Here is a 24,732-nt window from a genome sequence, read left to right as displayed (position 1 = left end):
CTCTCTCTCTCTCTCTCTCTCTCTCTCTCTCTCTCTCTCTCTCTCTCTCTCTCTCTCTCTCTCTCTCTCTCTCTCTCTCTCTCTCTCTCTCTCTCTCTCTCTCTCTCTCTCCTCTCCCTCTCCTGCCTCACTCTGTCTCTCTTTCGCCTGGCTGCGTCTCAGACCAGGGCTGTCGGAGGCGATGTCAGACTTGCTCCACCACTGTCTGCTCCTGTTTGTTATCACCCCGGTCACGCCATGCCTCTCACACACACACAGGGCTACACACACACAGGGCTACACACACACAGGGCTACACACACACAGGGCTACACACACACAGGGCTACACACACACAGGGCTACACACACACAGGGCTACACACACACACGAATGCACAGGCACACATTAGCACACACACACACAAACAAACACAAACACCGTCGCAAAACACTAATGGAAGATTAAGGGTCGTTTCTTTTTGTTTCTGCATGATGAGGTGGACCAGTAATTGTGTTATGGGAAACGGTTTCAGCGATGGTGGCACCCCTCCCCCCTCCTCTTCACACACACACACACATCCACGCTGCCCTGTTAGAACCCCCCGCCGCACCACACACATCCAGCTGCCCTGTTAGAACCCCCCGCCGCACCACACACATCCAGCTGCCCTGTTAGAACCCCCCGCCGCACCACACACATCCAGCTGCCCTGTTAGAACCCCCCGCCGCACCACACACATCCAGCTGCCCTGTTAGAACCCCCCGCCGCACCACACACATCCAGCTGCCCTGTTAGAACCCCCGCCGCACCACACACATCCAGCTGCCCTGTTAGAACCCCCCGCCGCACCACACACATCCAGCTGCCCTGTTAGAACCCCCGCCGCACCACACACATCCAGCTGCCCTGTTAGAACCCCCCGCCGCACCACACACATTCAGCTGCCGTCCACGCACACGCAGACACAAACAACAAGTGATCAGTGTTGTGTAGGAGTCGCCCAGGGCCCTCTATTCATCCCTGCCTCTGTTTGCAGAAAATGGCTGCTTGTGACAAGACGTTAGAACCTGACATCGATTTGCCCTCCTGTGCCGGGGGCGCCGAGGCCTCCGGGAAGACGGCATGTTGTCTGGTCTGAACGTTCGGTCTGGTGTCGGGCCCCGCTGGCTTGTGGGGAATCATGGAAATGATGTATGCCGTGGCAAGGAGGCCGGAGAGATGTGTTGTCCTTGTCGTCTCGTATTTTGCTGCTACTGAAGATAGTCTAATAATCTTATTGAAGTGGCCATTAACCAGACAGGGGTGACAATAAGAAAACAAATCTTTTCTTATCCCGTTCCTCCTGCGTACTCGCCCCGAGTGCCTGGCGTGACATTATGTACTCAGGCGAGGAGGGCCAACCTCTTCTTTCTTGAGTGCACTTCTGTCAGTCGCTCAGGCCGCTCGTTTGTTCCATCTCTCACTCCCAGACTAGCTGTCGTGTGATTCTCTTTCTTTCTCATTCAGCTATACCGGAAGCCTTGCTTACAGTATAGGCATATGTAAGACACAGGGAAGTCATGATCTTAGATCTTACGAGGGGTTGTTTGTTTTGGTGGACTGGTCAACTGGACAGGGAGGAGTCAGTTCTAAGTGTGTGTTGAGCTGGTGATGTTCATGCCCTTCCGTCTGAAGGGGAAGGTCAGGAGTAGGATTATCGTGACAACCATACAGTGTGTTGAAGGCACATAGCTGGAAGAAGGATCTTCAGGGGCTTCCCTCTGAGCCATGTTTGTGTGTGTGCGTGTTTCCTTTTTTGGATGCCTTTGCTTGTTTGACCCGCTTGTGTCATATTGCCCAACACAAGCATCCTGACACGACAACCATGTTGTGTCAGCCAATCGGAGGATCTGTCACAGTGGAAGTCATAGTGAAGCCCAAATCAGCATCTCTGATTGGAAATTGGAGAAACAGCAAGATGTGGAAAATACATAACAGAAGACAAAGTAAAACAACAAAATAGAGATTGATTGAATACTGCTGTTTATCTTCATATAGTTTATCATGCTGACCTTTCCTGGACCAGCCAACCAGTCCTAGGCTTGTTGTAATGAATTGTCTTAGAGAAGAGAAAGGTGACTGAGGGAGAGGGGAATGAGTTGGGGAGAAGAGAGAGGAATGGAGGAAACCTTTTAAGAAGAGAAAAGGAGACTGAATGTAGAGCTGGGGAGATGGAGGGAGAGGAGGAAGAGAGAAAGGATGGAGAGCTAGCGGGACAGCCGGCATTGATTGGCTCCAGTTTCACCTTGAAGTGTGAGCGAGAAGCAGCAGGCCGCAGGGTGAGCTACGCACACACACACACACACTCATGCTCTCATACATGCACACAAGCACACAGGCACAGCCCAACACAATGGTTTGACATTGACTTTGAAGTGTATACTGGCACTCTATCTGAGCAAGGCCAGATGCACAGAGAGCCAAACCATCAGGCACCGCACACACACGCACACACACACACACCTGCATATTGACAGGTGCTGATGACCTGTGGGAGGAAGGGCAGCCATGTTGGTCTCCAGCTTCCTCAGCCGACCCAGGGTGACCCACACAGAAAGAGCTGCAGGCTACAACTCTGTAATACTAACCATCCAGTACTCCAGAAAGGGGGTGGGACTGGGGATAGGAGGGAGTAAGGTGGAGAGAGGAAGGGAGGGGGGCAAGGGAGGAGAGGGAGGGGGTGAAATAGTATTGGAAGGAGGGGGATGGTGGCAAGAGGGAAGACGGAAGAAGACAGGGGAAATCGAGGTAAGAGCTGGGAAGGAGAGAGAGAGAGAGAGAGAGAGAGAGAGAGAGAGAGAGAGAGAGAGAGAGAGGCAGAGTGAATTAGCGGGGAAGAGATAAAAAGCAGTTCCTATATTAACCCCCCCCCTCCCCCGCCCTCAGCTCCGTAAGCCATCGGACGAATCACCGATGTAATGTCTCTTTTCTTTCATCTGTTTTCTTCCCTCACCCTCTCCTTTCCCCTCTTTTTTTCCCTCAGTCTTCCAATACTGTTATCTCTGCAGTTCCTCCTGTCTGAGTCCGCAGTAGCACAGACTACCGCTGCGCTCTGTGTTCTCCGGGGTCGTGGTTCGGAGAACAGGCGTGCACGCTCACGCACGCCAACACACACATATTCCCACACACATACTCATACAGCCTCATACACCCTCTCTGTCTCCCATCCCCAGCCTGCTGAATATTCCAGTAGGGTCAACTTAATACGAGGACAGGCCTCAGTGCCCACCGCCCACCCCAAGCCGCCACCCCCTGTCCCTTGATTGGTGGTGACGGGCGAGGAAAGGTCACGTTCTGCATAGGCAGAACGCTGGCCCGCATTTCTCCTCCTTATTTACACGCTGCTGTGGATAGAAGGGTCACTTTTGTTCGTCTTCTCTACCTTCTCTCTCTTTCTCTTTGTCCCTGTTGCCCTCTTTTTCTGTGTCTAGCTTGGCGTAACCTGTTATAGCGGGACACAATGGGTGTCCTCAAATCAGCCGTCCTAAAACATGCTCCCTGTTTTGTCTTTGGTGATTGGTTTTTATTGGGGGTGTGTGTGTGTGTGTGTGTGTGTGCGTGCGTGCGTTTGTGTGTGTGTGTGTGTATGTGTGTGTGTGTGTGTGTGTGTGTGTGTGTATGAGTGCGTTTGTGGAGGCTGGGAGAGGAAGGAAGTTCACAGAAACAGAAACAGCAGCACTTTGTGACCTCAATGCTGTCAGACGCTTCACTGGAGAGAACTGGCTAAACAGACACATACACACACACACAGACAGACACTGGCACACACATACACCCCAGTGTGTGAGTCATTGGGATGGACAGTGGTTTTATGATTTTGAGCTGGCAAGCGAGCCAGTCCTCTCTCCTCCGAGACTCTCGTCCTTTTCTTTTCCACCTCTCTCTCTCTCTCTCTCTCTCTCTCTCTCTCTCTCTCTCTCTCTCTCTCTCTCTCTCTCTTTCTCTCTCTCTCTCTCTCTCTCTCTCTCTCTCTCTCTCTCTCTCTCTCTTTATGAAGCTCATTGTAGAACACTTCCTTCTGTGCCTCTCTTCCCTCCTCCCTCCACCCGGGCGGGGTGGTGGTGGTGCTGAGGTATGGCCTCGGTGATAGAATGTGACAGTAATACACAAAGTGTTCCGCTCTCCCTTATTAGCACCGAAGACAGAGGGAAGAGAAGAGCGGGAGGGGGGGATGGGTGGATTCTAATGTGCTGTGAATTTGGCTGGCCTGAATGCCCCGATAAGGAGTGGCAGAGAGGAGGAGAAGCGGGAGAGGCGGCTGGGATGGAAGAGGAAAGGGAGGAGGAGACAGAGGGCTGGAGGTGGGAGAAGAGATCATAATTGGGCTGACATTCTCCCTGGCAGAAAAAAAAATGAGGATGAGGAACAAACCCAGCGTAATGACGGGGTGGGTGCCCGTACACTCACAAAGGTCAGACTTCCTCAGGCGTTGTGTGTGTGTGCGCACACGCGTGTGTGCCCGTATGTGTGTGTGTGTGTGTGCAAGTGTGTGTGCTTGCACGATTTTGTGTGCTTGTCTGTTAGTGTGTGTGTGTGAGTGTGTGTGTGTGTGTGTGTGTGTCTGACAGAGTCTCAAGTGGAAAAGAGGCAATGTTATATTTGTCTGTCTGTCTGTGGCCCTCATTCTTACTGCTCAATCATCACTCACTTCACTCACTTCTGTGATGTCTGAGAGTGTGTGTCTGTGTGTACATGTGGTACCACTGTAGGAGAATCTTACTTTTTGCTGTACTTCAAGTTGTGATTGATTGCCTTCCTGCTGTTTGTCTTTGATGAGAAGGATATCAGGCTTTAGGAAGGGATGTATGACCAGACTTCCTCATCTCCCCCCCTCTCTCTCGCTCCCCATCTCTCAATCCCCTCTCTTTATCACCTCTATCTTTCACCCGTCTTTTTCTTACCTCACTGTCTCTCTCTCTCTGAACTTCCTGTGCCCTGTGAAGACTGCGGACCCATTTCCAAGCATCTCACAGCGCTTCTCCGACTCTCTCTATCCCTTTCTCTTCTTTCTTCCTCCTCGTCCTGGGTGCTGTAGTTAACAAGATGACGTGGGACTTCAAAGGCTCAACAAAAAAGAGAAAAAAAAAGAAATTGGCTCCAATATATAGAATGACAAATCTCAACGTTATTAATATTATAGTTCCTGCCCTCCATCTCAGAACCCCCCACCGACACACACACTCTCACACACACACACACACACTCTCTCACACACACACTCTCACACACACACACACACACACACACACTCTCTCACTCACACACACACTCTCAACTCCCATCCCTCCCACACCAGGGGTTCTGCGTCTGAGTGAGTTTAGCTTTGTATGGCTGATTTACATACAATACTTCTGATGGGAGAGTGTGTGGGCTGTCAATCATGTCAGGCATGTAACAGAGTGTGTGTGTGTGTTTAACGAGCGACGTCGCCATCAATCCCTATGTCAGACCAACCTTAAGATCACAGTGTGATACTGCAATCACACTGCCGGGAGCTGGGATAAATCAAACACACACACTCACACACTCACGCTAACACACACTCACGCAAACACAGGCATGCTCATGCCCACGCACATACTCACGCACACACACTAACACACACTGGAACTCTCTCTCATAACTGCTAATGGGTATTGAAAATGGGGTGTAAAACACACAGTTTATTCCTGTCTGTCTTGTTTCAACGAGAACAAGGCTCTTACAATGAGCTGAATACTGAGCAGGACACCTGCTGTAACAATGGCCTTTGTCTGCACTTCTAGTCACTTTCAACACAACTTTTCAACCAACTTTTTGGTCCAATAAAACCTGACCACCAGTGGTGAAGCTGTCATGGAGCCTTATGGGAGTTGTAGTCTCATTATGCTGTTCTCTCTCTCTTCCTTTTCCTTTTCGTGGCAGGACTTCCTGACGGACCTGATGATGTCGGAGGTGGACCGCTGTGGGGAGAACGAACATCTGATCTTCAGAGAGAACACCCTGGCCACCAAGGCCATTGAGGAGTATCTCAAACTGGTGGGACAGAAGTATCTACAGGATGCCCTGGGTAGGTACTCCAGTGTAGTGGAGTAAAGTGGAGTTGAATAGACAATAGTGGTCTGTAATGGCTACCTATTGACTAGAGAGCAAACTGGCGGAGTCTGCAGGACTGAGTCTGCAGGACTCAAACTTGTTTCTGTCTGTCTGCGTTCCTATGTGTCTGTCTGTCTCTGTCTTGATGGCTGCTTGCCTTTCTGTCCTGTGTCCGTCTGGCTGTCTGGCTGGCTGTTTAATCGTTAATCCATGTGCACAGTGTGTTTCTTCCTGTCTGACTCTCTATCTCAGAATATCTCAGAATCTCTCCATCTGTGTCTGATTCAGGCCCTCTTTGTGTCTGCGTCTTTGTGGTAAAGGGAGGTGTGATAAGGCTACTGTGTGTGTGTGTGTGTGTGTGTGTGTGTGTGTGTGTGTGTGTGTGTGTGTGTGTGTGTGTGTGTGTGTGTGTTTATGCCTTTAACAGAGTCCATGCTGAGTGATTGGATATGGTTGCTGCTCAGATAAACAGGTGGGCTTAAGGGGCAGCTCAAGTGTGTGTGTGTCTGTGTGTGTTGTCACCATGACATTTCCGCAGTCCCACTCCAGAGGTGTCCAGAGGTATGGAAGAGAGGGGTGAAAAAGGAAATCAAGATTGTTTATTGCTCCGTTTCTTGTCTCTCTCTCTCACATATGCTCTCTCTCCCTCCCTTTTCCTCTCTCTATTTTCCTCTCACCGTCTCTCACTCTCTGTGTCTCTCTCTCTCTCTCCTGTGTGCTTGCTCGTCATCCTCCAGTCCTCCCTGTTAGTTCCCTTTCATGACCAACCCGACACACACACCTCTTTTCTACTGCACTGCACCCCCTTGCCCCCCCACCTTCCACACATGCACACATACTGTTCACACACACACACACGCCCCACTCCAACAAGGTCATACCAAGGTGATGCCTGGTCTGTGTTGTGCTGCGGCCCTGGCAATAAACCCGATGTGTGTGTGTGAGTGTGTGTGTGTGTGTGTGTGTATTTACCTTCACTAGCCCCATTTAGAAATGTAAACAGCTGCATTTTTCCTACAAACAAGCACACATCCTCCTTGCCTCAATCTCCGTTTCTGTTCATACTACAATCCTGTCTGTGCACTCTAATATTGATAATGTAAATGTGTGTGTATGTTGTGTGTGTGTGTGTGTGTGTGTGTGTGTGTGTGTGTGTATGCATGTGTGTATGTGTGCATGTGTGCACGTGTGTATGTGTGTATGTGTGCATGTGTGTATGTGAGCATTTGTGTGTGTGTGTATTCACTGGAGTTGAAGTGGTTTGAAGCTGGGCTGAATAGATGAGCGCAGGATTTGAAAGGATTGACTGTCTGCTACCTCATGAGAGACCGAATAAAGACCAACAGCCCTGGATCCCAGGGCTTTCTTTCTGTCTACCTCCTCTACCTCCCTGTTTGGGTCTCCCTTTCTTTCTATTTTTTTCTACCTTTCTCTATTTAGCTCTCTCTCTCTCTCTCCCTCCCTCCCTGTCTCTCTTTAATCCTTTCTTTCTCTTCTCTATCCCTCTCACCCTCCTTCCCTCCCTCCCTCTCTCTCTCTCTCTTTCTCTCTCTTATCTCTCTCTCTCTCTTTGTGTCTCTCTCTCCCTCTTTTTGACACTGTCTGTGGTTGACTCTCAGTCACAGTGCGGTGGAGTGTTATGTTGTGCTATCTGGAATCGAGTCCTTTTGGAATAAATGGGTGCCCAGAAGGCCTGTAGGTTATCCACTCAGCCTCTCTATGGTACAGGGACAATAGCAAACACTGTCCCCTGGTGGCCTTCTGTCAAAACTACATGAATTATTACACATGCCCCTCCAGTTTGTGTGTATGCATTGGGGGAGCGGGGGAAGGGGGGGGGGGGGTCTCCAGTTTTTTACAGTATTTGTATAGTTAGATAACTGTCTAGCATGTCATTGTTATTGGTGTGTGTGTATGTGTTGCAGGTGAGTTCATCAAGGCTTTGTATGAGTCGGATGAGAACTGTGAGGTGGACTCGTCCAAGTGTTCGTCAGGTGATCTGCAGGAGCACCAGAGTAACCTGAAGATGTGCTGTGAGCTGGCATTCTGCAAGATCATCAACTCCTACTGGTAAACACACACATAGACTCACACACACCAATTCACACACACACACACACACACGGTCATACATTTACTCAAACACAGTAAACACTTCCTTGCCTTAAGCAAAGCAATTCACTTCGATCTATTAAGGTCCATCCACAAACATTCAGGCACACGTCTAATGTTTCTTGTCTCCACCCCTTGGCAGTGTGTTTCCACGGGAACTGAAGGAGGTGTTTGCGTCGTGGCGGCAGGAATGCAGTAATCGGGGACGACCCGACATCAGCGAGCGCCTCATTAGCGCGTCCCTGTTTCTGCGTTTCCTCTGCCCTGCCATCATGTCCCCATCCCTCTTCAACCTAATGCAGGAGTACCCCGACGACCGAACTGCTCGCACCCTCACTCTCATCGCCAAGGTCACCCAGAACCTGGCCAACTTTACCAAGTAAGACTGACTGGAAGTGGGGCCAAAAGAGAGAGAGTTGGAGTGTACATATATACTAATCCGCCACCCCTCTCTCCATATTTCCCTCCTTATTTCTCTTCCACCCTCTCTCCTTCCTTCCCTCCCTCCCTCTCTCTACTTCCCTCCCTCTCTCTACTTCCCTCCCTCTCTCTCCTTCCCTCCATTCTTCTCCTCCTCCAGGTTTGGAAGCAAGGAGGAGTACATGTCCTTCATGAACCAGTTCCTGGAGCACGAGTGGACTAACATGCAGCGCTTCCTGCTGGAGATCTCCAACCCTGAGACAATCTCCAACACGGCGGGCTTTGAAGGCTACATCGACTTGGGCAGGGAGCTCTCCACCCTACACTCCCTGCTCTCCGAGGTGGTCTCTCAGATGGAACAGGTCAGGCTCCAGGACATATATGGCACCGCACACAGCTGACACACCCTTGGAATCCAGGTTATAGACTGGGCCGTAACACATGAAGTGTCATGCACCAGCGCCAGTGTGGTAATGGTCAGTCTGACTATATAGATCTGAATATGTTACCCTTCACCTCCCTTACTTCAGAGCTCCGCCTCCAAACTTGGGCCGTTACCCAGAATCCTGCGAGATGTCAACGTGGCACTGGCCAACCCCTCCAGCCTCCAGCTGACCTCTGTGACCTCCATGACCTCCGTGACCCCTGACAGGATGGGCTCGCCTCCCGCTGGTGCCGGCTGCATCTCCAGTGGGCTGCAGAAGATGGTCATTGACAATGACCTTTCAGGGTAAGATCTGGGGGGAGAAAGGTCAAGTCAAGGTCAAACGTCCCCCTCTGCTTGTGCTCGAGATGTCCAATCAGTCCAATCACTGAAGGTTCTCTTCACACACACTTGACGCATTCAGGAACACACACACACACAGTGGAATTGTGCTAAGCATTGGCCAAGGATCAATACGACTAATTAGCCAGTGCTTGCATAAGCTGTGGTCTCAAAGCAGATTGTGTAAGTGTGTGTGTGTGTTTGCGTGTGTGCAAATGTGCAGGTGTGTGTGTGCGCTTTTGTGTTTGCATGTGTGTGTGCCTGCGGTTTTGCATGTGAGTTAGTGTGTACATGCTGTGTGTGTGCATGTGTGAGTGGGTATTGGTCCGAACCCCACTGTTGCTATCGGGATGTCTGCATGCGTTAGAGGCCAAAGAGAATGAGCTCACCATGCCAACATAATTACATCCTATCTGAAGGGAGGGAGTAGGGAGAGAGAGAGAGAAAGAGAGGGGGGAGGGAGTGTGGCAGACTAGCCAGAATGTGTAGGGAGAGTAAGGAGGGAGAGGACAGAGGCAGTAGTAAAGAATCTAGAGAGAGGGAGAGAGGGTGATGGAGATTAGGTGGATATAAATCAAGCCTGTGGAGGTAATTGTCTCAAGACAATAAAGTCACCGTCTGGGCGGTAAAAGAGAGGATGATGAAGGAGGAGGGAGGGATGGAGAGGAGAGGAAAATGCAGGGGGCGGGGGGGAGGGGGGGAGTGAGACAAGAGGAGAAGAGGCTGGCCAGTCTCAGGTTGCCTAGACAGTCCCCCTGCACAGGTAGAATATCATGTCTCAACAAGTCTCATCATGTCCACTCAGTTGAATGTGTGCGTGGTAGAGACATGCCTGTGGTGTGTAAAGCATCACGCATGTGTTTGATGTCCGTTTCAGACAGCTACCCTATGACTCATTGACCTCATGTCAAGAAATTCGCCTGCAGGCGAGACGGATATTGACATGCCCTTTACTAGTTCAGCTCAGTATTAAAAAACCTCTTCTATGTCTCTCTATCTTTCCTGCAACCCCGCTCTATTCTGCACTTCTCTCACCCCCCCATTTCTCTCTCTCTCTCTCTCTCTCTCTCTCTCTCTCTCTCTCTCTCTCTCTCTCTCTCTCTCTCTCTCTCTCTCTCTCTCTCTCTCTCTCTCTCTCTCTCTCTCTCTCTCTCTCTCTCTCTCTCTCTCTCTCTCTCTCGCACACACACACACACAAACATTACTCTATTTCTATTTCTTATCCTTTTTCCCTCTTTCCCCCATCTCTCTTTCTCTCCATCTTTCTGTCATACCTCCTTTGATCTTGTCTTTCTTTCTTCTTTCCCCTCTCCCTCCAGGTTAGTTGACTTTACCAGGTTGCCATCTCCTACACCAGAGAACAAGGACCTGTTCTTTGTGACCCGTGGTTCAGGGATCCAGCCCTCCCCGGCGCGCAGCTCCAGCTACTCCGAGTCCAACGAGCCCGACCTGGGCATGGCCAATGGCAGCAAGAGCCTCTCCATGGTGGACCTCCAGGACCCACGTAGCTTGGAGGGGGGCTCCGGGGCGTCTGAAGGCCTGACCGAGGGCTCTGCTTCTGGGGTAGTTTGGTCAGCCAGGACCCCCCAGGGGAACATCCCTGGAGGTCCCACCCTGCGGAGGCCGGGCCAGACCCCGACCACGCCCGGGCCGGAGAACGCTCCGGGCCCTGGTCGGCCGGCCCAGCTGCTTGCCCCGCTGTCGTTCCAAAACCCCGTCTACCAGATGGCGGCTGGCCTTCCCGTGTCGCCGCGTGCCCTCCCGGACTCTGGCTCTGAGTGCCACAGCTCGGTCAGTTCCCATAGCAACAATGAGGATGGGCCCGGTGGTGGGGGGAAGCACTCTTTTGTGAACCACGGAGGAGGAGGAGGAGGAGGAGGGGGAGGGGGGGGAAGCAGCGGGGACGAGTACGCGCGGCGCTCTGGGGAGTTCACCCGCCGGCAGCTGTCCCTGACCGAGACCCAGCACCAGCCCGGTGTTCCGCGCCAGAACAGCGCCGGCCCCCAGCGCCGAATAGACCAGCCCCCGCCCCCACAGAACGTCCTGAGGGGACGCACCCCCCCCACCCTGCTCAACAGCGGGCCCTACCCCCGCCCCTCCAGCGGCAGCATGATGTCATCATCGCCCGACTGGCCGGGCAGTGGGGCAAGGCTAAGGCAACAGTCGTCGTCATCAAAAGGGGACAGTCCCGAGACCAAGCAGAGGGCCCAACACAAACAGGTAGGGTAGCGGTCACACACACACACACTGATTGTTGAAGCCTAAACAGTGTGTTCAGTAGCTGTGGGACTGCTGTCTAGACTAGCACAGTTGTTGTCATAGTTACTGCATAGCAACAACTTTTTTTTATCCAATACACAGAGAAAATAACAGAGAATAATTAATTAATCCCGTTATTCATAGACAGTGTGTGTGTGTGTGTGTGTGTGTTGCCTGATGACTAATTGTCATTTTGTCACTAATAACAGTAATCTTGTGATCTGGAACTGTCTCAACAATGTTCCCATGTAGCCATTCACTCTCTCTCACACACACACACACTGACACACACACACTCATACTCAGACAAACATGCCTGGTCATGTGCAGACACACTTTAACATAAACACACACACATGCACGCTGCAGACACACAGTAATACACGTAATACACACATCTACCTTTTTTATTGCAATGGTATTGTAATAGGGTATGCATTATGTGGTTAAGTCCTTCAGACGATTATGTCCTGTCATTAAAGACTCCCGTCGATGATTGCCCCCGGCAATCTCCTGTTGCCCCTGGGGATCTCTGGCCTGAAGGGGACAGAGAGGACATCTGCATTCCCAGAATCCCTTGCTCTTTCCCTAGGGACTCATTGATTTGTTGGCTCATTGACGATTGCCTAATCTATTGATTTGGTGTTACTTAGAGGTTAATGTGGTTACAATTATGGAAAGTTGGGAAGATGAGAACCATGCTGACTCAATGTTCCTTTTTCCTGTCACCGTAACTGACCAACTCACTAACTAGCGGTTAACTACCTTGCTTATTAAATAACAATGTATCCTTGAACACAGCTTTGGTCTAGCACAAGTTAAAATGTTGCCTGGCAACACATTTAACTAACAGGCCAATGAGAGATCTTACATAGATTCAAATGAATTCAGTGTTGAGTGTTTGAGATTCAGATATGCAGTGTGTTCAAAGGTTTCGGCTTCGAAGAGGAGCTTAAAAGTTCAGGCCTTGTGCTCTCTGTCGTCACAGTCCAAAGGCTCACCCTCCTGTCACTCACACCTCTAATTATGCACACAGACACACGTGCACACACACACACATACTTACTATACATACACATAGCTCTTTGTCTGTCTGTCTGTCTGTCTCTCTCTGTCTCTCTCTTTCTCTCTCTCTCTCTCTTTCTCTCTCTCTCTCATATAATGGTTAATTCACTCCAAACGGTTGTGCTCACTGTAAGTCAGGATTACATTTTTACTACAGATGAATGAAGTGAATCTTCTGCCTCTCTCTGCCTCTCTCTCCATATTTTCTCTCTCCGACTTTCTCTCTCTATCTATCTTTGTTTCTCTCTCATACACACAGATCAACTCTCAGTTTGGTTGACTGCTAAGTGCCATCTGCGAGACTAATTGGGGTGTATTGCCACACCTGAGCAGAGTGCTAACACAAAAATAGTCAGCCAATCAGTGGAAGCCTTTGAATCCACCCCCCCAGCCTACCCATTTTTAATCTCATCACACTCCTAGCTGCTGCATCGCTGCTGTGTGTGTGTGTGTGTGTGTGTGTGTGTGTGTTTGTGTGTGTGCAGGAACACACATGATAATGTGATTTGTTGCTTTCACTTGCTTTCCCGTTTCATGGTTTCATAGTTCCATGTGCATTTCAAGCTTTTCCCGTGTTGTGTGTAGGCGTGTGTATCTGTGTGTGTGCGGCACTCGGCCCGGGCCCGGCTCATGTGTGTGTGTTGTGTTGGTTTCACTAGGCCCCCTCCCCAGTGCAGCCCAGTGCGTTGGACCGCACTGCCGCCTGGCTACTGAATATGAATGTGCAGTATTTAGACCAGGAGGGGATGGACCCAGAGTCCAGACACAGAGACCAGCTCACTCAGGCCGAAAAGGTAAAATCCTCGACCCACACCCCTGATACCACCCCCCCACCCCCACCCCCACCCCCTCCCCCCTCAGTCTGACCCAAATTGACCTTGCCTTGACAGCCCTACCTTAATATTACCTCCTTCCCCACCTTGACAAACCTACCCCAATACCTCTTTAACTCACTTATTTATTGCCGCAGTACCTCACCCCTTCACCCCTTTCGGACCTCTAACACCACCCCTCCCCAACACCCTACAGCCTACCCCCTCTCTGTACCCAAACCTGCCTCAACCCGCACCCACACTCACAGTAACCCTGCATCGCAGACCAGTAAGTCTAACACCACTTTGAATGGTTTTAGGGATTTCAGCCCAATCCGAAAGGATATGTGCGTGTTGGCCTGCACATGTATGTTTTCGTGTGTGTGGATGCTCGCTAAACTCGCTGCTACTGCTCAATCACTTGCTTCTCATCCCACCAGCGCTTACTGCCATCGGCTCTCAGCTCCTGTGATTTCGTTGGCTACTGACCAATCTCACGTCAATAGTCTTGACTACTGCCAATCACACAAGGTCTGTAGAGGGGCTGAACATGCACGTGGCCAATAAGGATTCTGCAGAGCGCTGTGTGTGATTCAGACTATTGGCCACCAAGCATGGCAGCAATGCCAAGGATTATCTGAGACTGAGAGAGAAGAGCAGAGCTAATCAAGGACAGCAGAGGAGAGGAGAAAATGAAACAGGAGAGGATAAGAGAGGAGAGAGGTGGAGACAAGACTGGAACTGTGTGTACTGCAGGTCAGAACAAGGTCGGAGGTAATGCATTCACACCCCTGGTGCTTTTCACACACTCACTCTGCTTTGAAGACATTGCGATGTGTGCTCGATGGTGTATTCAGGGGGTGAATAGAAATTATAGCCCTGACAGAGAGAGACAGCGAATGATGGAGACACTGGGAGAGCTAGAGAGAGAGAACGCCGAGGAGATGGAACGGGAGTTGAAAAGCCTTTATGAATGAGAGATGAGATAGGGAGGATTTGACAACTTCTTATTACTGCTCCTCCATTTCATCTGGCAGGTAGCAATGTATTAAACACCTCCAAGAGGAGGGAAGGAAGGGGGAAATGGGGAGAGTGGAGGCAATGTGGAGACAGGAGAAGGGTAGCCAAGTAGAAGAAGGAGACACGTTAGACACCATTTTCAAAGAGAGAAAGGGGAGGAAGGGAGAGTGAAGAGAGGAGAGGGTGAGCCAAGAAAAAGAAAGGGTGAGCGAGATAGAGATGCATGGGATGTCACTTTGTCTCTGGGGGAGAGTGTGACAGAATGTAGAGAATATGAGGAACAGAGAAAATGACTGGTGGAGGTCACTGTTCTTCCTCAAGGGGTTGGGTAATAAAATAACGTTCCAGTAGTGGGGGGTAGGAGAGAGAGAAAGAGAGGGAGGGAGGGAGGGAGGGAGGGAGGGAGGGAGGGAGGGAGGGAGGGAGGGAGGGAGGGGGAGGGGGAGGGGGAGGGGGAAAGAGAGAGTAGTAGAGAAAGAGAGAGAGGCAAAGTGAAAAGGAGAAGGGCAAGGTGACAGCAGAAGATAGATGGTCTTCATGTAGGATAATGGAATCTGATCATTCAGAGTCTCCAGACAGGTTGTGTCCTACACCTCTCTTCTCATTGAATAAACCTGCCACATCACAGGGTTATGTCTGTCTAGGTTGTCTGCATTGCATCATCAGAGGAACTGCCAGTGAATATATACAGCACATAAAGAAACTGAACATACAGTATACTTTTTCCTTAAAGTAGTGAACTTTTTTTGAGAAAGGTAACAGTTAGTGTGTGAGACCATGCTAGTTAGTGTATTAGACTTTTTAGTTACTATGTCAGAGACCAAGTATGTTAGTGTATGTTAGGCCATGTTAGTGTTCGTTAGACTATGTTGGATAGTGTATGTTAGACCATGTCAGTTAGAATGTTACAAGTCTGTAGACCATATGGGTTTGGCCATAGTTTTGGCCAGTTTACTGCAAGGTGTTCAATGGGCTATATACACACCCAGAGCCAGAACGGATTCCCTTTTAAGTCCACACACTGGTCAAGGAGAGGTTTAACTGGATTATACACACACCACACACAGACTCACACACCAGCTGGAGCTGCGGAGGTCAAATCCCTCTCCCCCCTCACATGTGCCCCCCCTCCCTTCGCCCCTCTCTTTCTGTCTCCCTGGATCAGTGCCCAGTGTAAGCCATATCTCTTCCGAGGTTGGTGCGGCGGCGGTGGGGGGGGGGGGGTCTAAAAGTCTGCACGCTGCTGAGAACTAGGACAGGGTCGAGCAGCACACTCTCTCCTCCGTCTCAGAAGAACACTAAGTCATTCCTAGGCTGGAACTAGTGAAACGACAGTGTTTCTAGGACCGGTCCCACCTACAGACCCCCAGAGTTTGAGCTGCCCAGAAATGTCGGCCTCTGGTCCACTTGATGGGTAGACTGATAACAACGTCACTAAGGGAGGAGCGGGGGAAGCTGATCATGCAATCATCGAGGCCAGGAGGAGATGAAGATAATGACGGGTGTAATGATGATTGTGATGATTATGAGGAGAACGATGATGTGGATGGTGGAGACGGTGATTGAGATGACTGTTATTGTTTCGGAAACTGGACACTTTTCCCCACGTTTTTTGCTGGTGGGAAAGTTCTTCACTTTCAAGATGTTTTTTTGTTGTTGAAAAGGAGGATGACGATGATGACAAGGCTTTGTTCAGATGGGGTGTCTATTGATATTGGTGTTGCTTATGATGCCAATGGTTGAGAAGATGTGCTAAGGATGATGATGATGATGATGAAGATGAGAATGATAGTCATGAATGATGATGACACTTATCGAAAGGACAGAAAAAAGATGATGATGTTGATCATGATGATGAAGGCCCCAATCCCTCTGATCAGTACCAGCAGGAGATCGTGGTTCTACAGGAGAAGCTGCGTGCGTCGGTCCAGAAGCTGGAGGAGTACGAGGCCTGTCTGAAGGGGCAGGACGAGCAGGCCCAGAAGGTTCTGATGGAGTACCAGGCCCGTCTGGAGGAGTCAGAGGAACGCCTGCGTAGGCAGCAGGATGACAAGGACCTGCAGATGAAGGGCATCATCAGCAGGTGTGTGTGTGTGTGTGGGGGGGGGGGGGTTGTTAAAATATTCTTAAGGGGACCAGAATTTTCAAGAATAGTAAAACAAGGAACATTTCTTTATCCTCACAAGTGCTATTTCTAGTGGGAGTAGGGAGAGGGTTAGACTTAGTGTTAGGGTTAAAATGACATTAAAGGTTTGGATTAGGAGTTAAGGATAGGTTTAGGGTTAGGGAAAACAGGAGTGAGTCCCCACAAGAATAGCAATACATACTTGTGTGTGTGTGCTGACCTGAAGAATACCTGAAAAATCTGAGAAAGAGAGAGAGCGAGAGAGGGAGAGAAAGAAGGAGGAACACAGAAAGAGTGTAAGTTAAGACATTATCTGGACTGTGTGTGTGTTTGTGCGCCCGTGTGTGTCCCTGATGTTATCTCCTTAGCGTTGACGGCAGAAGACGTGCTACTTCCCTGTTCCCTTCAGATCTCTATCAGGCTGCACTTTGCAAACTCAATTAGAGCTAAAGAGCCAGAAATACACACACATATGCAAACACACCTCACAAACTCAACGTTTAGGCTGTCTTGTTTAACCCTCAGGTGATTTAGCGCACCACGCGCTGACACACACTTCTATTATCAAACAAACCATTCGTCTCTTCTAACATTTCTGTGCATGTGTGTTTGTGGAGGTTAATGTCTGTTGAGGAGGAACTGAAAAAGGACCACTCGGACATGCAAGCAGTAGTGGACTCAAAGCAAAAGATCATTGATGCCCAGGTAAGTCAGAACAGCAGAACACACATCACTGGTTTTGTTGGGGTCGGCGTGACTACCAGAACTTGACCAGAACTGACTTGGGTAGAGGCTTTAGTTGTACTGACTCAGCAGACAGTGGTCCAGCATGGTTCTGAATGTGGATGTGTGTAGGAGAAGCAGTCTGTTAGAGTACATTTCCGGTCAGGCTAGAAATGCACACAGAATTGTTCGAGCCGAAGCAGGGGCGTGTTCAGTCTGTCCAACAGACTGTGATATATCCCTGTGTGCACACATGCGTGTTTGCATGTGATTGAAGGACAGGAAGTGTGACAGAACATGGAAATACATGCAGATGTTTAATTCATAACCGTCAGAGCGTGTGTGTGTGTGTGTGTGTGTGTCTGTGTGTTGTGTGCAGGGCCGTTGCTGGGAATCCCAGGCCCCATGACAAAATATATGCCCGGGCCCAGTCATTGCTACAGACATATGAAAACCCACACAGTAATGGGCCACCTCCAAGCCATGGGCCCCGTTATTCATATCCACCATTGCCCATATGCGATGGCCCTGTGTGTGTTTGTGTGTGCAGGGCTCTGTTGATCTCTCACCTCAACTGCGTGTCACAAGGGGACTTACTGTATATTGATAACCTCATTCTTCATCCTGCCTGTCTAACAGCCAGCTCACACCTTCTGTTTACATCACATCTAGGGTTGCCACCCGTCCCTTAAAATACGGAATTGTCCCGTATTTTAGAATAAAATAGCGCGTCCCGTTTTGAATAAATACGGGACGGGGTTTGTCCCAAATTTTCAGAGTTGTCTTCAATGCAGCATCCCATGCAAATCATCCCACCGGCATTCTGTGAAGACTCGTCCTATTCTGCCCCTGATCGGGTAATACTCGCTGCCATCGTTGGTTTGATCACGTTCACGGCCAATCAGAGGCAGAGGAAGGCGGGTCTCTTGGCGTAGAGTCGATTTGAAAGAATGGCGGAGGCAGGTCCAGATTAGCCTGGTTCTGCCCTCCTACGTACTTCCGCTCAATTTTGATTTTGCTTCTGTACTAGGTCTGGCCATGAGGTACACAAGTCAGATGTCTCCGGTTAATTTTCTACCGGCCAATCAGCGAACAGAGGGAGTGGCTGAGAACGATGACGTTGATGTCGTGCCCTAGTTTGTGTTTTAGTTCCCTAATGGCGGCGGAGAGAGATGCGAGCAGAGCCATTCGGTCCGTTGTGGCAACGCTGCCGAATATCCATAAGCTAAAGCCAGAGCAAGAACAAGTTTTGTTGTTGGTGGCCATGATGTTGTGGCCCTCCTCCCCACGGGGTTCGGGAACAGTTTGATTTTCCAGCTACGGCAGCTAGCTCTGTTACAGTAGTGGTGAAGGAATTGGCTAAGGCGAACGCTAGCGATTGGTTATGGCAGATCAGAGTGGCTCTGGGCAGATCCAATTGTTTTAAACTTCAACAGAGTACCCGCCTACAAGGAAGTCAACGCTTGTCAATGGAGCGAGGCCAGACTCTCTGTAAAAATGAAGTGTACGAGAGTCTGGTTAGGACCAGGCTAGGTCCAGATACCCCCCACGTAATAAGAAGCACACTTATAAAAGGAAGTAGGCTTGACATGCCCCAACACTGCACACTACTACTTCTGGTCCACTGATGTTATCATGTTCATGGAAGATCATTTGCAAGTCTCCTGCACTATATCAATTTTTTCCAATATACTTTTTTGAGTATCAAAGCATGTGTTTAATTTAAGTTAATAAGTTATGGATATGTTAATTTAATAAGTTAATAAAATATGGTTCTCACAAGTTCCTCCAAAAGCCAATTTGTTGTGGTCTCACTGTAAAACTTTGTTGGCCTATGTTTATTATCGTCATAGCTGTGTATTCAGCTATGACGATATGACCACTTGAGTTGTGATAGAGAGAGACTGAGGGCATCTGTTCAAACTGATAGTAGTGTCACGGTAGCTAGCTGACTAGCTATGTGTTAGTTGCTAACTAGTTATGTCCTCGCTTCATAACTAGACACATTATGTGCAAGATACTGTAGCTAGCACATTATGCACTGGCTATGTGCTAGCCGGTTAGCTAGCTATCTGCTAGCTAGTTAGCTGGCAAATTGAGATTCAGACAGAGTTGTGAGGAGGAGGGTTACAATATGCTAAATTTAATGTCACTCAGGAGAATTGTTAGCAATGAGCTCTCACATGCGACGCAGCTCAGAGGTCACACACACTATCAGACCACACATTGATACACTTTCAAGCCCTAGTAACAAAAGTTTTTCTAACACACAACACAAACATAGCCCATCATATCCTCACACCACAGTAATGAGATTTTGCATTCAACAAACAAGCAGTGCTTAGCAGTGTGGCTTCTAGGCGAGTAAACAGAGAGGGAAATAGAGAGAAAGATAAAGAGTAGTCTATCAGAGTAAAGCTTGGGTGGATAAATGTGGCCAATTATGGAGTCTGTTTGTATGCATGGCATGCTCTGGCCAATTCTTTGATGTCTTAAATTTTTCTGTGTTTTCCCCCCTCTATCCTTGTGTGTGTGTGTGTGTGTGTGTACAGGAGAAGCGCATAGCATCTTTAGATGCAGCCAACGCTCGCCTGATGAGCGCCTTGACCCAACTAAAGGAACGTTACAGCATGCAAAACCAGAGGAACGGCATCTCTCCCACCAACCCCAGCAAGCTGCAGATCACTGAGAACGGAGAGTTCCGGAACAGTAGCAACTGCTAGACAGACAGAACAGAGAGACTGTGTGTGTTGCGTGTATGTTTGCATGTGTGTGTGTCATTGGGAATGAGGTGCTTGTTGAGGACACTTCCATTTAAGGACGTATCACAGTTGTGTTTGGAAATCACTGTGAGGGCCAGAGGAGAGGAGGCGAGACTTCAGTTGTCAAACAGAAAACAAGACAAGGACAGCAAAGGGACTTTGCTGACTAACGTTCAGTGAGAGGACAATGGTCTGAGGAGGCAGGAAAAGCATGTAGATATTGAACTTCGTCAATCAACCGATTTGGATGTTTCCATTGGATGTATGCAGTTGCCGGGACAATTTCAGACATTGGCCCATGTTTGGGACAAACCACTATATAATCACACAATGTCTGTCAAAGTCTCTCACCCTGAAAACCCTTCTCTCCTCCTCTTCCTCTCTTCCTTTTTTATAAACACCAGGTTATGCGGGCAGTGTAAAATAAAAAGAACTGCATCAACAAAACAATATGATAGAAAGCCTGAAAGAAAAAATAGCATTTAAAAAAAAAGTTTCATTTAGATGTTATGTTCTTTTAAAAAACCAAATAGGAGCTTCGAAGAGGTTTTTAGTCCTGAACAATCAACTTTTTCTCCTCAACGTCTTTGGGTGTGTTCCAAAGTGCCCTCGCTGGCCCCAACCCCCTTGTTCCCTGTGTGCTGCACTTTGTGAAAGTTCTTGGTACAGGAAACGCCTTAAGTAAAGAACACACCCCGACTCCCTCAATCTCCCCAACGTCCCCTGCAAAAAAGGCACAACTTATACTGTGGATTTATAAAGGAAAAAATATATTATATAAATACATATAATAATGTATAAGGATTAACTCTAAAGTAAATGAAACAATGTTAGACTATATTCATTACATTTGATATAGATGGATGAATTTCTTTCTTTTTGTCTCATACATGATGTAACTATATTTGATATTCTTGGTTATGAACACAGACCTATTCAGAGGATTCAGAGTTGTATATTCATCCCATATGAGAGTATGACCCTGTCAGTCTATTTAGTGGGCCTTGAGGGAAAAGTGAGTAGCACCAGTCAAAAACAAGTTAGGAACCAGCCAGGAAAATCCGTCTGCTTTCTAATACTCTTCATTATTAGTGTACTGTAGAGACACTGTGTGTTTGGGTCCACAAATTGCTATGCAGGTGACTGCAAAGATCTCTCCTAACAGTGTGGCTTGCACTTTGTGAAACACAGACATCATTAGAGGTGGATATGGTTCGTTGTCAGACCTTGCAGCCCTAGATGAGACAGTGTTTGGGGCAGGTTCTACTGTGAGGCGGGGCTGGTCTGCAAGTCATGGTGGTGGTGCTAGTCACTGCTCTGGCCCTGAGAGGTCGATAAAAACCTCTCCGGTTCATAAAGAGGTTTTGAAAACCTGCTACGTTAATGTGATGTCTGATGTTTGTGTGTCCCTTCAGAGATTGGGACCGGTCACTTTTCGTCTGTGAAGCCCTGTAGCACAAAAGGGAGAAGAGAGACACACATACACTGGACTGGTGTGGGCCGTCTGATACAGATGCCTCCAATGTTATGATCTCACTCCACAACTCTCCTGTTAGACAGCATGCTGCATCAGACTGTGACTCCATGTAGCTTTACTCCATGTCTCTCTTTTCTCTCTTTCTCTTCCATACTCTCTCTTTCTCTCTCTCTTTATTCTGAATGTGTAGAGGCTACTCTACTTCAGTTGGTCTTAAAGTGGGTTCAGTCCCTCTGAATGATCCTAGCTCCCTAAGGCTTGCCATGGCATTTCAGCATCTATATTTTGTATATTTTTGTACTCCCTTTTCTTACCTTTACAGACTGAATACGAGTGAGAATCTGCATGCTTCATCCTGGCGCCATAGAGCCAATCGCAGTGCCAGAAACACCATTTTGTTTAAGTTGCCAATATAGGAAAATTCAGATTATGTTACTTGATTGGTTACTTGATTGTCTTGGGCATACAGTAAAGACAGTGGCTATATTATAACACTGCGTTGTATCGATGGGGCAGTCAGATTGAGATTGAATGTGTAAATAAAATGGTCATGATATTTTTACCTAATGTTATTACAAAGAGAACTTTTTTTGTTGTAAATGTAACTTGTTGTGTTCAAACTCTCCTGTATCCTTGTAGCTTCATGGATATTGTAAATAGTCTCACCCTCCTGTCATCTGCTCTCTGTTTCCCTTGCTTCACCTCACCTTCACTGTCACATTGTTGTTTTTGTAGCAAAGGACACCATTTTCATAATATCAGAAGCAACCAGAAGCATCTCCATCTTTGTCAGAGCGTGGGCGGCTGGGTCCGGACGTCCGTACATCCACCAATTAAATCAATCAATACTCAAGCACAACCTCACTTCCTGTCAGTACACTGCATTGTCCGGTCCATGAACACATACAACATTAAATACAGCCGATCTGTGAGAGGCACTTGACGACAACGCAGGGAAGTGCCGTCCAGGCCCACTTAGGCAATCATTTATTAGTGAATAGTTGTGTTGTTTAATGATAAGATGGGAATACATAGTCCCCCACTGGGCCTGGACTGAAGTCAGCCAACACACACAGTGTCCCAAGAATGCCCACCTCACCAGGCACCTCAATGCCAGGGAGATGCCAAACATGAATTATCCGTCAAACGATCTACCACCATTATCAGTACATGCCACCCATACCAATCCCACCCTGTGTATGCCAGTCCATTACAAACGTCATAGTTCACTCCTTTGCATTAGGTCTACTCATCCTCCACCTCTCCTCATGCGATTAATGAGAAAATGACAGAGAACCAGAGATGGTAGTGATGGACATACTGTACAGAGACTATACACCCACTACCATCCCCAATACTTAACAGAGGTTATACAATCCCTAACATACCCATACAGAGCAGACAGTTCTAAGAAATAATTAGATCTATAATGAAAAAAATATAAATCTATAAATAAAGTAAGAGATGTTGTATGTTTTCTAATATCTTGTAGAAAATACTTTTTGTAAGTATGTTGAAAGTAAAGTATTTGCTGGACGACAGTGACAAAAACAATAATGTACAGTACAGAGGAATTTGTTTTGTGTTGACAATGAAAATTATGTGGCTGTGCAATTTATGTACATTTGCAACTAGACTTATTAAAGTTTTATTTAGCTATTTTAAATCCCACATCTACTGCATTTTTGCTTGTGTTTGTGCCAAACTATAACCAGTACATCATGCCAAAGTAAACTAGGTTGTCACAGCTGAATCTGGAGACAGTTCATTCAAATGAAACCTTGCATTTACACGTACTGTATATGAATGGCGACTCCAGTGACTGAGAAAGAAGTAGAAAGGGCACAAGTGATGTACAGAGCGGAGGGAGACTGAAAGAGATTTTCTCAGTGAGACTGACCTACATATAGCCTAATTGTTATTCCTCTCAGCAGAGAGTGGAGAGGTGAGAAGAGGAAGGAGAAAGGAGAGAGAAGAGGAGGGGATGACTAAGGGAGGGACACCCGACACCAGAGGGATGCTGGGCTAAACTGACAACATCCAGTTTACAGCTGAGGGTGATATGCTGTGTGTACTTTATATCAAAGAACATCAGCACGCATCAGCATGAGACTACCTAAATCACAGAGGCACTCAAGCACTGTGAAATCATGGCACCCTACGCATGTTCTAGAACATTCACATCACCGGAGATCAAAGCTGGTAGCAACTCTGCTCCTCAAACCTCCATGTGCGGCACCACAGAGCAGCGCAAAGCTGAATGGACATGTCTTCTTGGAGCTTTTCTTCATTACAGAACATGAGCCGGTCTGTTTTCTGCTGATGGAATTCATATATTTTTCCCATTTGCTTGGACTTGGGCTGCCATGGAGCGGATCTCATTAAGACCGGCCAGCTCATCAGCTCTCTGTTTGAGGGAGATGTCTAATTGCTCCCCATGAGCCTTACTTAGCGGCAAGGCTGTGTAAGGAGGATGCCCCTGATTCCTTCACACACAAATACACACACGTGCCCCACTTCACACACAGCCATCCTGTAACAACTGGAGTATCCCTTTCTAGAGTTAGGGACATTTAGCGGGATATTTAAATGGGATGATGACTTTTAGCTTGAGTTTGGCCATTTAACTGGGCCTTTAGCTGGAGTGAGGATATTTTGAAGGTGTGGGCACATTTCAGTTGGAACATTAAGATGGACATGTAGCTGGGATGGGGGCATTTAGCTGGGGTGGGGACATTTAGGCCTAATTTTACTAAGTCAGGGAGTCAAGTGGCTGAGCGGTTAGGGAATCGGGCTAGTAATCTGAAGGTTGCCGGTTCGATTTCCCGCCAGGCAGAATTACGTTGTGTCCTTGGGCAAGGCACTTCACCCGACTTGCCTCGGGGAGAATGTCCCTGTACTTACTGTAAGTCGCTCTGGATAAGAGCGTCTGCTAAATGACTAAATGTAAATGTAAGTCAAAACAGGTTCCTGAGAACACAAGCAAGAAAACCAAGGTTGACAGTCACAATGATCAGATACACGTCACCAGGGTCGGACTGGCCATGGGGAGAGTCGGGAGATTTCCCGAACGGCCGGTAAAACGGCCGAGGCAT

The 24,732-nt window shown here is 48.3% G+C and overlaps 1 protein-coding gene across 7 annotated transcripts in view; it reads left to right on the top strand.

Moving 5' to 3' along the window:
* The window catches only part of LOC134034278 (disabled homolog 2-interacting protein-like), a 137,003-nt gene extending 113,693 nt beyond the window's left edge, over window positions 1–23,310 (top strand). For 6 of the 7 annotated variants that reach the window (XM_062478702.1, XM_062478700.1, XM_062478704.1 and 3 more), the window contains 10 exons: window positions 5,926–6,070; window positions 8,022–8,166; window positions 8,351–8,587; window positions 8,789–8,990; window positions 9,159–9,358; window positions 10,714–11,614; window positions 13,378–13,512; window positions 16,431–16,633; window positions 17,293–17,380; window positions 19,951–23,310. In XM_062478702.1, the coding sequence (XP_062334686.1) occupies window positions 5,926–6,070; window positions 8,022–8,166; window positions 8,351–8,587; window positions 8,789–8,990; window positions 9,159–9,358; window positions 10,714–11,614; window positions 13,378–13,512; window positions 16,431–16,633; window positions 17,293–17,380; window positions 19,951–20,121 (2,427 nt within the window). In that variant the 3' untranslated portion in view covers window positions 20,122–23,310. The remainder of the gene's footprint in view (window positions 1–5,925; window positions 6,071–8,021; window positions 8,167–8,350; window positions 8,588–8,788; window positions 8,991–9,158; window positions 9,359–10,713; window positions 11,615–13,377; window positions 13,513–16,430; window positions 16,634–17,292; window positions 17,381–19,950) is intronic. The other variant, XM_062478703.1, reaches the window with a different exon arrangement.
* Window positions 23,311–24,732: the final 1,422 nt, after the last annotated feature.

Source organism: Osmerus eperlanus, chromosome 14 (assembly GCF_963692335.1).
Source record: "Osmerus eperlanus chromosome 14, fOsmEpe2.1, whole genome shotgun sequence".
Taxonomy (NCBI): Eukaryota; Metazoa; Chordata; class Actinopteri; order Osmeriformes; family Osmeridae; genus Osmerus; species Osmerus eperlanus.
This window is presented reverse-complemented; position numbering and strand designations above follow the sequence as displayed.